This window comes from Haemorhous mexicanus, chromosome 5 (genome assembly GCF_027477595.1).
Source record: "Haemorhous mexicanus isolate bHaeMex1 chromosome 5, bHaeMex1.pri, whole genome shotgun sequence".
NCBI classification, from domain to species: domain Eukaryota; kingdom Metazoa; phylum Chordata; class Aves; order Passeriformes; family Fringillidae; genus Haemorhous; species Haemorhous mexicanus.
In genome coordinates this window covers 1817518-1831926 of record NC_082345.1, presented here as the reverse complement: position 1 = coordinate 1831926, position 14409 = coordinate 1817518, and the positions used below count along the sequence as shown (strand labels likewise).

At 42.5% G+C, this 14409-nt stretch overlaps 1 protein-coding gene across 2 annotated transcripts in view; it reads left to right on the top strand.

Annotated features, from left to right (window-relative positions):
• The window catches only part of PDE3A (phosphodiesterase 3A), a 227450-nt gene that overhangs the window by 176721 nt on the left and 36320 nt on the right, over window positions 1-14409 (top strand). For both annotated transcript variants that reach the window (XM_059848011.1, XM_059848010.1), the window contains exons 3-4: window positions 9161-9421; window positions 13145-13299. In XM_059848011.1, coding sequence (XP_059703994.1) covers window positions 9161-9421; window positions 13145-13299 — 416 coding nt within the window. The remainder of the gene's footprint in view (window positions 1-9160; window positions 9422-13144; window positions 13300-14409) is intronic.

Here is a 14409-nt window from a genome sequence, read left to right as displayed (position 1 = left end):
TTTTTTTTGAATGAGTCATAATGGAAGAATCCAAAGCCAAGTGTTACAGAAAAATGATTAATTCTTTTCACAGAGGAGTTCATTAGTGACATAAAGTCATGAGAAAGAGGAGGAGGCATCTCTAGCACTCCGTGGCTATTGACTGGTATCAGTGTGAGTGCTTAAAGTCAGGAGAACTGAAATAATGCAAACCACAAGGTCTGATGGAGAAGAAAAAAATGTTGAAATTGGACCAATTTGTCAGCAGTGAGGCTCTCACTGAAGTTTGATGTGCAGAGGTTTTATCCTTTTCAAAAGGAGAAGAATATCACTGCCTGCCTTTGGCTTCAGGGAAAGCCTGTTCTTAAAAATGGACCACTAAATATCAGGAGTGTTCATGGTCACTGGAGAATTTCATGGCTTCCTTCTGCTCTGCTGCTGCAGCATATGGGAAACATGGCCCAAGATATACATCTGGCTCCTGCTGTCATTTCCAAATCCCTGCTGGAATTCCAGAAGGAACAGACTGAACATTAAAGGCTCTTTATCTACAGCTCAACTGATAATTACTTCCTAGTTTCTAATTTTTTCTTATTCTGGTTTTCAACACTCATTCTTAAAACCTTATGAGGTTTTCTTTTTTTAGTTTATTCTCCTATGACAGCTCCTTTTTAGTAATTGAAAATATATTTGACATCCTGTGTAGCAACTCTTCACTCCACCACCCCAATCTTTCGTCTTCATTTAGAGACTGCATTTATTTGCATTACATTTTTAATGATATTTGATAATTCTCTTCCTCATACTCTTCAACGTTGTTAGTGAAGGACTGAGATGGATGTGAATCTTTAGCTGGGTTTATTTTCATACATATTTGCTGCTAATTGTGAGGTTGCTTCTCAAGTTGTATCCCAAAAGAGCCTGAAGTGCTTTGAAAGGGAGAAAATATGGCAGAACGTGGCTCCTTTGGCTTTGCTCTGGTGTAACTGAGACTGTCAAGTCGAAAATGGGGGAGGATTAGTTAGTACACAGAAGGCAGAGCAGTGATTATTGCTTTCAATGGATCTTTTTTTAACTCATGCTGTGAATTTGGCTGCTCTGTTTTAGTTCACCGTGGAATTAAAATAGCTCTCCATGCTGAGCAGGCGTGTTGGAGCTGTAAACTCAAACGGGCAGGATCACCAGGTATTAATAGCTGGTTTATCCTCCCTGTGTGTGCACCCAGCACCCCACTCCTGCTGGGTCCCACTTGTGTTGCTGCAGCTCAAGTTGAAGACAGTTGTCACTGTTTTCTGCAGTTGAACACAAACTATCAGCTTCCAGCTGCCAATTTTGACCATCTGATGTACAAATTGGAGAACAATAATGTAAGACAATTGAGGACAGCCTCTGAAGCACAGAATTGTTCTCCTCAGTCTGCGTTACTCAAAGCAGATTTGAGTCCCATTTAGAATTTAATTTTTCCCATCTGCTGTGCTTTAATTAAAAGCAATAATTGTTAAAGTTCCTGGTTTGGTTGGAGGGCCATCTACTTTGTAAGTAATCAACCCTGACTGTGACTGACTCTGTGATCTGCTCTACATCATCAAGTAGCTCTTCGGGCTGGAGAGTCGTGATGTTTTAATGTTTTTAGGCAGCCAAATAGCACGGAAAGTCCCTTGGAACTGGGTGACTGTGTCCCCAGGGCTCTGCTGAGAACATCAGATACCCGCGTCAGAGTTTCCACGAGGTTCGCGAGCTGTGACCGGCGGCTCCCAGCCAGGGAGCTCAGCCTGTGCTCTCGCCTCCTTCCAGGAGCTGCTTTCCCTGGATCCTCCTCGTGGCATGCCTGTTGCAGGAGGTCATCCCAACTGGCTGAGTGTCTTCACTTGGGCTGGATTCCCCAAGGAGCCCAGGGCAGAGCACACGTATGGCTGCTGCCCCTTGCCGCGCCGTGCCACCCAGCGCGCCCTCTGTCCCTTTTCCCTCTGCCTTCCAGGCTGCCCAGCTGTGCTCTGCAGCTGTGGCAGGAGGAAATGTGGAAAATCAAGCAGCACTTGATGTCAGTCCCAGTGGATTTAGTTCATGTGAGGTCCTTTCTGTCAGATATAAATGGCAGGGATTTAATTATGTTGCATTGGGTTGTGTCCAGTACTTGCATCCACACGCGTTCAGACTTTCCTACTCTGTTGGTCTTGAGTCTGGACAAATCCAGTCCTCCCACTCCTTGAGATTATTTCTGCATCTATCTTTTTATTGCTGCTTGGTTGCTAGTGACCACGAGGATATTTTCCTTCTGTGTGTGTGTAACAAATCTGGAAAAGCCTGCTAGGTGACCTGAAAGCAAGAACCCACAGCCTCCCTCGAAAGTTGCAGATGGCACCAAAACTGCCAGACAGCTCAGATGTGTTCTCTGTTCCTTGAATGTGATCCTTTGCCCTTTGGAATGTTGTGCACTCGTGCAGTGAGTGGGGGTGAGCACACTCAGGCCACTTCCATGGTGGGTTTCTGACAGCCCACAGAGGTCGTGCAGGGCCAGCTTTGGTTTCATTTTTCCCAGGGACTTCGCAACCAAATCTGGACAAATCAGGGCAGGGAAAGCAAAAGGCCTTACTGCACCTCCAGTGCCTGCTGCAGATTAAGTGGTATCAGTTTACAAAGAGTTTTTAGGATGGATAAAAGACTCCAGCAGTCTCCTTGTAAATGTCTGAGCAATTTTTCTCAAACACTGAAATAATTCACCCAGACAAATACCTGGCAGTGTGTGTTTCAGTCTGAGCTCTTTGGCTGACAAAGCTGTCACGAACTGAAAGATCCTGTAATGGAAGAAAGTTAGTCAGCTGTAACTGTGAGCTGGGTGAGTGGTGTCACCTAAGGTGGAGATGCAGGATGTGGGGATTGCAGCTGCCTCCCCAGACAAAGCCTGCTACAGACAGTGATACATTCCACAGGTTTTATAAGAAGAGGGGGGGAAAGTATTTCCTTCTCAAACCAGTGCCTCTTTCCCAAAGAATGGTGGTGGTGTCACCGTGGTGTTCTGAAGAAAGTAGTCATGCTCCTCTGTGGCAGATTCAAACAAATGTGGCAGATGGGAGCAGGCTTCAGAGATTAGAAATTTTATGTTAGCCATTGGTGGGATACAGGAGGAAGGTCCAAATCAGTGGCCTTGCCTGGTAGTAGTAGAAGAGTGGTAGTTTAATATACTGTGAGATGACAGAGCCAGCCCTGCAGCAGGCTGCTCAGTCCATGCCCAGCCAGCCCCAGGCTGGGCTGCCTGCTGCTGGCTCTGTGGCTCAGGGCTGCTGAGGAAAGGGCTCACTGCAATACAGGGAGTGTGAGGGCTCAGCACATCACTCCTGATGTCCAGAGCTACTGAGAGAACCCTTGGGGGGCTCGGGAGTCCTGGAATGTTGCCAAAAGCACTTGGTGGCTTGATTTTGATCCATCTAGAGATGTGCCACCGATGTATGAGGAGATGGAACCTGTGAGAATCACTCGGGTGTGAATGGTGAAGGGAAGATATCATTATAAGATAAATCACAGATTTTGGGGTTTTGGTACAGGGGGGTTGTAGAGACAAGATAGAGAAATCAAGGCATGTCACCAGGCTCTTCTTTCTTCTTCCTGTCTTCCATTTTCTGCAGCGGTGTTGGCATTTGTGGATTGGTCTGGGGTGAGAGTGTAGTTAGTGACGAAGATGATAGGTATTGGGGACAAAAGGTAAATATGATATATGTAGTTTTTGTTATAAAAGATGCGGCCACCTTGGGGGTGGGCAGAGTGCCTTTGGCTGCCCTGCTGGTCAGATCCTTCGGGCAGAGAAAGGACTTTTTAGATAAGAAATAATAAACAATTCTGAAGACCGAAAAAACCTAGTGTCCAGTCTCATCCTTTGAAGCCCAGCGTGCCAGAGCCATCCTGAGCGTGTGTGGGGGCAGAGACAGACAGCCGACCCCATAAGGGAGGGGACAAAAAAATTTAACTCTTTAATGAGACCCATTTCATCAGATCCTGCCGTTGCTGAACTACTTTAAACACTTTTTCTGGCTGCTCTGTGATCCTTGGACTCTGGCATCTCTGTGGCCTTACAGACATGCCACACTTCATGTGGCAGTCATGGCACTTTCTGCCCTGCAGATCAGGGTTCGGGGTAATTGCTCCCAGGTAGCTCTGCCTTGCTGGTGCCATCCCCAGCACCTTGGAACCAGTGTCACTGACATGTTTTACGAAAAATCCTTTCCTTAGGATTTTTCCCTCCTGAGAAGTTGAGAGGCCTCAAAAACAAAATACAGACAATTCTTATCTGCTGCTGTGGAATGCAACAGGTGGATCTGGGATTGGTCTCACCTGGTTGTTTCTAATTAATGGCCAATCACAGTCCAGCTGTCCAGACTGTCTTGGTCAGAGACAAACCTTTGTTATTCATTCCTTTTCTATTCTTAGCCAGCCTTCTGATGAAATCCTTTCTTTTATTCTTTTAGTATAGTTCTAACATAATATATATCATAAAATAATAAACCAAGCCTTCTGAACATGAAGTCAACTTTCTCATCTCTTCCCTCATCCTAAGACCCCTGTGAACAATGTCACAGAACGAGGATTAAAACTCAAATCATTATGGCTGGAGCAAGATTTTGAGTTTCCTTCATTGTGGGCTCACCTTCTGTGCCTCAGTGTCTGGTTTATGCTTATGTGGCCCTGGGTGCTTTAAAGACTCAGCAGCAAAGCCAGGGAGTACAGAGATGCCTTGGGAAGGTTTTCTTTGATCCATGTGATGAGACAACAGAAGATGCTATTTTCAGCCCTACCAAAGAGTGTGCCTTGCAGAGCCTGTGGCTGGTTGACCTCCAGAGAGCAGTGGGAATGCTGTGCTTCATTAAGCTGGAGAAAAGAGTCTCATAAACATCTTCTTTGCTCACCAAAGAAGAGAAAATCTGAAAACTTGTGCTAGCACAAAATAAGAGAGAAATAAAAATAAAAATACTCCGTTTCCAGAGCTTTAAATAGAGAAAAGTGAAATGTGAAAGAATTGCATGCACGCTTTTTCCCTTAGTCATTCAGTGGAAGGTGGAGCAGTGAAGTCTGTGGCGCCTTTAAAATGATTCATTATTTCCATAGAAGCCAATTGATGTTTATCCTTCAAATTGCTCTGTGGACATTAAAATAATGGAGAATTATATTTGCTTTTAATTTTGTTTCCAGACAGCTTGGCCTGAACATTTATGATGTGACTTGGAAACCATATCAAATAGTGATTTATAGCTGCTGGTAATTGTGTGAAGATTGGAGATAGGCTGGATGCTGCTTTCCTTTGCTTTTTTTTTTTTCCTCTTTGCCTCCCCCATTCTTTTGCTTACAGAGTGCTCTTGAGTGCAACGTGGTGAAAGGCCAGCATCTCTGCCTTCATTGCTTTTCCTTGTACAAGCCACAGCAAATGAAGATTTTATTTCTCCCTAACACAAAGCTGTGTGAAATGAATTGTGGTTTGTGTTTGATAATTGGTTTGGGTTTGTTTTTGTTTTTTTTTTCCTTGCATAAGTTTTGACTGGTTTTGTGTTGTCACGATAATCACCCCCTTTGTAGGGTGCAGAGAGTGGTGGTTTTTAGTCAAGCTGGATGAGAATCATATGCAAAACATGAATGGGGAGGGGGAAGACTTTTCTTTGTGGTAAGGCATCTGTTGAGTGTGTGGATCTTAAATCTGCTCCCCAGGTGAGCCAACACAAGTAGTTCATACCTAAATTTATCCATCTGGTCTTATGGCTCAAGGAATTTGATATTCCTGTTTTCCTAAATTCATTTTTCCTGCACAGTTTTGTCTGCCTTTTCCTCCTACTGAGTAAAAAGCTGTTCTTAGAGTTTTGTGCATAATATAATTTAGCAGAAGAAAACAAAGAGGATTTTGTGGTCTGTAATAGAAAATCCCAGTGAAGGTTATGCAGATTTAGAGAACTCTTCTAGTCATGTTGCAAACTTTAAAACAAATTATTTAAACTTAAAAATTCTAAAATGTTATTAAAATTTTCCAGGATACTGTTTCCATATTGAATGAATATAAGAGTTTCCTGCCCTGACAAAAATCATCTGTGTGATACTGGGACGTGCTGCTTTTGTGGTTTGGTCCTGCACATGCAGCAGTGTGTTTTAGGTTTGTTTGTTTGTTTAATTTCTTTACATAAAAGGAAGCCTCAAAACATGCAGCAAGTGCATTTGGGCCCACTTAGGAATTCCAGATGGCATTGTGGCCTAAACCAGCTGTTTTTCAGCATTGTAAGGAATTATTTTTTCTTCTTATCTTAGTTAAAAATGAGCCTGTTTAGTTTTGCTTTTGTTCCCAGCCTGTTTGCTTTCTCATTCTCAGGCCCCAGAGCATTTCAGTTTTAGTCACTGCATGACATTGCTGAAATCAGGGCTGGAATGAAGTCACAAAATGAACAGCAAGCCAGTCTTTTCCAAAAGTCATGGGAGGGAGCTGCATTCACAGTTATTGGCATAGATGAGCAAATGAACACTGACCAACGTGAAATTAAGTTCACCTTATCTTAGCTCCTCGTTGTTTTGTTTTGTTTTATTGAATTAGCTGTTTGTTAGTGTTTGCAAACGTTGTTCATGCCACAATTCCCCAGTATCCGACCTTGGAGCTTCAATGAGTAAAGTGCTTTGGAAAGAATCCAGATCCAAAGAATCCAAATCAGTTCATGCAGAGGTTGTGCACTTAGTAGAAAACAATTTAGAGACTGAGCATGGGTTTTGTCTGCACTTTTACCCTAAAAGAAGGCTCCCTGCATATATATCTGTGTGCATGTGCATATACACAATACATAAGTATGTATGTGATTGCATTAATCTCAAATTTTCAGCAGTTTCCTCTCTTGCTTTCACATCATCACAGTGATTTACACTAAATTCCAGGTTTCCTTGCCCTTTAGGGAAACACATTGTCATCTATTTTTTGAGTAAAGGTCAGAAAAGCATATGCAGTTCTTTACTGTTTTTTAGTACAGACTCCGAAAAGTAAAATATTTTTAAATGTTCTCATGCATTCAGTTTGTAATAACTTTTAGAAAACAATGTTTGAAATACCTGTAACTTTACCTAGTCAGACTAGTCTGATCATGCTCTAAATTGACCCTGAGACAGATGAACCACTCCTACCTCTGGACTCACAGGACTCATCACAGCCTGGCATTTGATTGGGACAAATCTGCTGGGTCTCAGAGTTAAGGCAGGGGTCACCAACACACGTGACAGCACAGGGAGCTGGAGGCCCTGTGGCACAAATCCCCCATGGAGAAGGGCTCTCCCTCTCCCCACTTGGTCCTAATCATGGAGAACAATGCTGGCTGCTTTGCAAAATATCAGTACTGCTGTACAGAACTCTGCTTATAGCCACTGAGTCAGACTTGTTTACTTCATGGAAGTATACATCTCTGCCTCTGATTGTCAACTACTCCAGGCTTAATAGAATTTCAAGCAGTGGATGACACAGTTTTGCTGAAAATATGAGGCTTCTATCACATTTTGAGTGATGTATTCTGCCTCACTCCTCTTTGGTCCATTTGCCATAGCTGAGGTTAAAATAGATAATTAATTACTCTCATCCCAAGCCTTGTCCTTTAATTTAAGAATTTTCTTTATCATCTGCCAGAATCTTCTGCATGCACTCCTGAGATGTAAAGCAATGAAAGAGGCATTAAGTTAAATTCAGGCATTAGTTTATTTTCTTTTCAGTAGGATGAAATAGCACTCCGGTAGATTAAGCAGTTTCTGGTTTATGTTATTTCATAGCATGGCAGAGAAATGTGGGAAGAGGCTGGTTGGTTTCCTGGCTGCAGGAGAGGATGGTGAGTGAGGAAGCCCATCTTCTGGTCCTGCAGGACATGAGAAGGGATCAGTGGAGTGAAACATCCGTTGGCCAAGGGCCTGATGTCCACGTTATGCAACTGGGAAGACAGAGGGAAGAGGTTTAGCTATGCTTAACTAATATATCACTTTCCTCAGAATTGCTTTTTTATTGCCTGTAAAGCCTTTTCTGAGAACGAAGCAGTGTCAAGTTGTGTTACTCTGTTCTTTGTGTTTTGAGGTCCATGAATGCTGTCATGAGTCATTCCTGGCTGGGGTTTAAGCACTCTATTCCTCAGTCTGACCAATTCTCCATGCTCTTTGCTTGCCACTCCAAGTAACTTTGCATTCTTTTCACAGACATAACTTCCCCATTTAGCAAACTATGTATTTTAGCTTTTTCTCAGAAATACACGAGAGCAAATTAGCACAAAATCTGCTGCAGTGGTCTCTCTGGGAAACTGCACGTACACCTGCCAAGCCTCAAACACTAGCAGCAGGAGTGAGCTGTTGTGTCAGAGACACAGCAAAGGGAAAATGGTCACTCTTGGAGTGCCCTGAAACTGCAATTCCATGCAGAATTTATGGAGGGTTTTAGTGCACCAGCTAGTGGGGCTGCAATGTCACTTCTGCATTGGAATTCCATATGCCTTCTGCCTTTTTAGGTGTTTTACTCTTGTGTGCATCCAAGTCTCGCTGTTCTTTATTAGAATTTAAACATCCTCAGACCTTTGCAATTGTACTGTATAGCTGTCAATTCACAGACTTGACAATTTTAAGTTTTAAAGAAATCCACTTTTTACTCCATTTCAGTTCTGGTATAGCTGCCCAATTTCAATTGCTGGAGAAGAATGTTGTTCCTACCATACCAGAATACTATAATTTAGCTGCATGGAGATATTTTACAAATCTCAGTATATGCTTGGGATTAATTTCATTCATCTAAGCCTAAGCACTGAACATGAATTGTTCTAGGTGAGTTGTTCTGTAGTTAGCACTCACATTCCTCAGGAGAGTCTCCTCCCATCCCAAGCCATGTCTCCAAAACTGTTTGTGCAAGTAGGCCCTGGCTATTGACCATGTGTCCACAGGGAGCCTGAACAATTTATTCAGATGGGCTGAGTCAGCTGCAGATGGTGGAATCTGTGAAGTCAGATATGATGGAATTCCAAAGTCTTTGCAGACCGATGATCGATCTATTCAGCCTTCCTCTCTGTATTTAAAGAATTATGTCATGTTATTATTTTTCCACCTGCAGATGCTTTAGCAGAAGCTGTGAAGAGTTCACCCCAGCTTGAGGCAGTGCCCAGCAGGCTGTTCACTGCTGCTGTCTCACCTGTATTAATTCTCTCTTCTTCAGTCTTCTGGCACCAGCATCACGGTGGACATCGCTGTCATGGGAGAGGCACACGGGCTCATCACAGACCTCCTGGCTGATCCTTCGCTGCCCCCCAACGTCTGCACGTCCCTGAGGACAGTGAGCAACCTGCTCAACACTCAGCTGACCTTCCAGGCCATCCACAAGCCCAGGGTGAATCCCTTGGTGTCCTTCAGTGAGAACTACACCTGCTCCGACTCGGAGGAATGTCCGGAGAAGGGAGAGAAACTGGCAATTCCCAAGGTGAGTGCTGGAGCCTGCCTCTCCCTAAAGGGATGGGCTGTCAGTGTCCCTGGGCTTTTTGTGTGAATTGCCATCTCTTCTTCCTTCCCTTAATTAGAAAGGTGAAACCTACAGAATCCCAGAATCATGAGGTTGGAAGAGACCTCTAAGATCATCGAGTCCAACATGTGCCCTCACACCTCACCTAGACCATAGCACCAAGTGCCATGTCCAGGCTTCTTTTAAACCCATCCAGAGGTGGTGATTCCACCACCTCCTTGGGAAGAGCATTCCAGTACTTTATTATTCTTTAGGTGAAAAATTTCTTCCTAATATCCAACCTGTACCTTCCCTGATGTAGCTTGAGACTGTGTACTCTACAGAAGTCAATTAAAAAGTTTCTGTTGGTGACCTTCAGGTGCTTTGGCTCAAGTCTAAACTGTTGTACACCCCACAAACTAACAAAAACATCACAGTCATTAGTATGACAAATACTGTGAGCTCATAGAAGTTGTCTTGAGAAGAAAAAGAAGACAGAACCATAAATATAAATGTAATACTGCCTTGAAAAATGGCTTTATGAATGCTCAGGGATCAGGCAGGAAACAAGCAGTGTTAACCACCCACACTTAGCAAGTGAACAGCGAGAAAGAGCACATCACTTTTGAAGCAGTGTGAATTGTAGGTTTGTTGCTAATTAGCTGTCCTGCAAGGCTTACATTTCGTTTCTGAAACTAAACCAAAATGCTTTTGTACTGCAGCCTCCCTTGTAAAATTAAATATAGGCAGAGTACATTGCACAGGCAAATGCTTTTATGTTTTTTACAGTTTAAATGGCACAGCCAGTCATTCATTCCAGCATTTCCAGGCATCTGAATTGCAACGCTCGTGATTCTTTTATTACAGCTTAGTGTGATGATAATTGCCACCCTATTTGCCTGTTTAGCAGCTGTATGTACAAAATGGATGTTCACAGGTTTTTAAGCACATTTCCCAGTTTATTTTAGTGACCATATCTATAATGGCTGTAGCCCAGGCTCTGAGGGGAAGAGTTAAGTGGAAGAGCACTGCTATCACTTGAGCACACACAGGGAGCAGATACAAGTTTGCTGTTGCATAATACCCTATGAGGAGAAGAGAAATGAAGGATGAAAAAATGAGTTTATGCTACAGAGAACTAATTTGATTGAAGAATTCATTGACCTAAATGTATTATGGTTCATAAAATAAATAGTTTGCATGTCTTTGTTTAAAGTGTCTAAAAGCAGATTTAGGACCTTCACCTTAACCATCTGACAATGAGCATTTTGTGTAAGGAGATAATGTGTTAACATATTTATCTGCAACTTTGAGCTTCAGAACCACAGATGGCTTCCATCTCATATTTCTTAACCTTCTGGCAAAGTCCAAGCTCTCCATTGCAGATATATTTATTTTAGTTCTTAACTATAAACACTTCACAAAAGAAACAGCTTACCAAATTATAGGATCTGCAACAGCAAATCTAGCTTCAAAAAAAATCCTTTATTATCTTTGCCTTCAAAAATTTGAAAAAAAACATGAGAATCCTGTTATTTGGAGAAATGGAGGAGTCAGGTGAAAAAAGTGCAGGGTGGTCAAGAAAAATCTGCTGTAAACAGTGATGTTTCCTCTAAGCTTTTTGAGACATCATATCCCAGAGCATGGAAGTTTTATTCTAGTGAGTTGGGTAGATATGGCAGGGAAAAAACTTGGAGCTCCCCTGCCTTATTTTTCTTACAGCCTTTCTTGGCCTGAATCTCTGATTCTGAGGATTCATGACAGTTTAAATCAGAGTAATTGAGGTTGAAAGTGCATCTGGAGATTGTCTAGTCCAGTCCTATCCCTCAGCTCAGTGAGGAGAAAGTTCCTCTAGGCCCAGCCTAGATCAGGTTGCTCAGGAGGGTGTCCAGTTGGGTTTTGAGTATCTCCACGAATGATTTCACTGCTTTTCAGGCAACTTCTCTGTGTTCAGTCCTCCTCACAGTAAAAAAATACTTTTCTGCATTTAATTAAATTCCTTGTGCTTCAGTTCTTGCTCCACTGGGCACCCCTGGAAAGAGCCTTCTTCTTTACACCCTCCCTTTAGCTATTGTGTGCACTGGTCAGATCTACCAGCCCTGATATATGCTTCTCTTTTTAGACTGAGCAATTCCAACTCCCTCAGCCTTTCCTTCCAGGACAGATGCTTCCGTCACCTTTATGGCCTTGCTAACTTTAAGTACCTTTGGCCACATCAGGTGTTGAACATCTGTGGCTGTGGGGCAAGGGATGGATGGATGGATGGATGGATGGATGGATAGATAGATAGATAGATAGATAGATAGATAGATAGATAGATAGATAGATAGATAGATAGATAGATATACCTTTTTTTAGATTTGAGATAGGGAGGATGGTCCAGACTATCCAAGCATTTAAAGCATTGGCTGTATTTGAAATGAATAATCCCTGTTTGAAATGAATAATCCCTGGGAGATAGATAGACAGACAGACCTTTTTTTTAGATTTGAGATAGAGAAGATGGTCCAGACTATCCAAGCATTTAAAGTATTGGCTGTATTTGAAATGAGTAACCCCTGTTTGAAATGAATAATCCCTGGGAGATGGATAGATGGATAGATGGATAGATGGATAGATGGATAGATAGATAGATAGATAGATAGATAGATAGATATACATACATATATTTTTTTAAATTGAGATAGGGAAGGTGGTCCAGACTGTCCAAGCATTGAAGGCATTGGCTGTGTTTGAAATGAATAATCCCTGTTTGAAATGAATAATCCCTGGGAGATAGATAGATAGATAGATAGATAGATAGATAGATAGATAGATAGACAGACAGATAGATAGATAGATAGATATACATATATTTTTTTAAATTGAGATAGGGAAGGTGGTCCAGACTGTCCAAGCATTGAAGGCATTGGCTGTGTTTGAAATGAGTGATCCCTGTTTGAAATAAATAATCCCTGGGAGATAGATAGATAGATAGATAGATAGATAGATAGATAGATAGATAGATAGATAGATAGATATACATACATATATTTTTTTAAATTGAGATAGGGAAGGTGGTCCAGACTGTCCAAGCATTGAAGGCATTGGCTGTGTTTGAAATGAATAATCCCTGTTTGAAATAAATAATCCCTGGGAGATAGATAGATAGATAGATAGATAGATAGATAGATAGATAGATATACATATATATATTTTTTTAAATTGAGATAGGGAAGGTGCTCCAGACTGTCCAAGCATTGAAGGCATTGGCTGTGTTTGAAATGAATAATCCCTGTTTGAAATGAATAATCCCTGGGAGATAGATAGATAGATAGATAGATAGATAGATAGATAGATAGATATACATATATTTTTTTAAATTGGGATAGGGAAGGTGGTCCAGACTGTCCAAGCATTGAAGGCATTGGCTGTGTTTGAAATGAATAATCCCTGTTTGAAATGAATAATCCCTGGGAGATAGATAGATAGATAGACAGACAGACAGACATACAGACATACATATCTTTTTTTAAATTGAGATAGGGAAGGTGCTCCAGACTGTCCAAGCATGGAAGGCATTGGCTGTGTTTGAAATGAGTGATCCCTGGGAGAGCCCGGATTGGAAGGTGTTGTCAGCCAGGATGAAGGCAGTGGAAGTGTTTGTTTGTGCACGTGCAGAGGTTTTGCAGCCTGTACCAACTGTCAGGCCCTGTTTCTCCGCAGCGCTTACGGAGGAGTTTGCCTCCAGGACTGCTGAGACGAGTGTCCTCGACCTGGACCACCACCACATCAGCCACAGGACTGCCCACCCTGGAGCCAGCTCCAGTGAGGAGGGACCGCAGTGCCAGCATCAAACCTCACGAATCTTCTTCATCCAGGTTACAAATGGCCTCCTCTCTCTTTTACCTTTCTCTTCGGGGAGATTTCTTTGGTTCTGTGTTCAAAATGCATTCAGAAATGCTGGCTGTGAACTCTGTTAGAATTACTTCTTCATGTTTCTCTAAATTGATTTGACAAAGAAGCAGCGTTCCCATTTTTTGTCAGATTATGCCAAAATTATTCATATTATTGGGTAGAAAAATAAATTTAAAAAAAAAATCTATTTATGCTAAGTGCAGAACTGCCCAATAAAATTTGAAGAAAGGCAAAAATATCTGGTTTTAAGTTTTCATGATATGCAAAGGTTGCCTATGTGGTTATTGCCCAGCCAAGAAAAACTGCAGCAATTAACCCAGCCATTTCTAAGAACACACCTAATGATGTGGTCCTGTCATTAAAGCAGTTCCTAAAGAACTTCTCCATCTCCCATTCTTCTCAGGGTCTGATCCTTGAGCTGGGATCATGGAGCACATGGTCCCCCTATGAAATGGAGAGAGAGTTGTGTCTGCTCAGCTGCTTAGAGCCAGCAGACAGCTTGTTTGGGGAATGTGCAGAGGTTTTACTAAAAGCTGTACCAGCTCCACATCATGTCATTACAACAGGATTTCCTCCCTTCTGGCTCCATCAATACTTTTCTGTTTTAGTCAGAAAGGAGCAGAGCCTTCAAAGGAAGGTGGAGAGCAGCCAGTTGTGTACCACCTTGTGAGAATTAAGTTCAGGTCCCCTCCCTACCTCAGCAAGGGAGCTGGTGGATGAAGAAGGAGTGTGGAGACACTGGGGAAAGGAAGATCAGAATGAAAGCACTATGTTCAAGAAGAGAATTCAGAGCTGGGACATCAGAAGACTCATGAGCTTTTCTGAAATTCCAAATTTGGTGCTGGTAGTGGGGAAGAGGACAGGACCTTGGAAGGCCCAACATCACCAGTGTTGGCTGTGGGATAGATTGGGGGAATGCAGCCCCAAAGAGCAGCTTGCTTCCAAGGCTGGCCTTTCTTCAGATACCCAAATCTGTCCTGTGGGTGAGCTGCCATACGGGGTGTGGAGGTGCTCAAGGCAGCCTGCAGAGACACTGAAAGCCTCATGCAAGACAAACACGTGCTTTGCCAAAG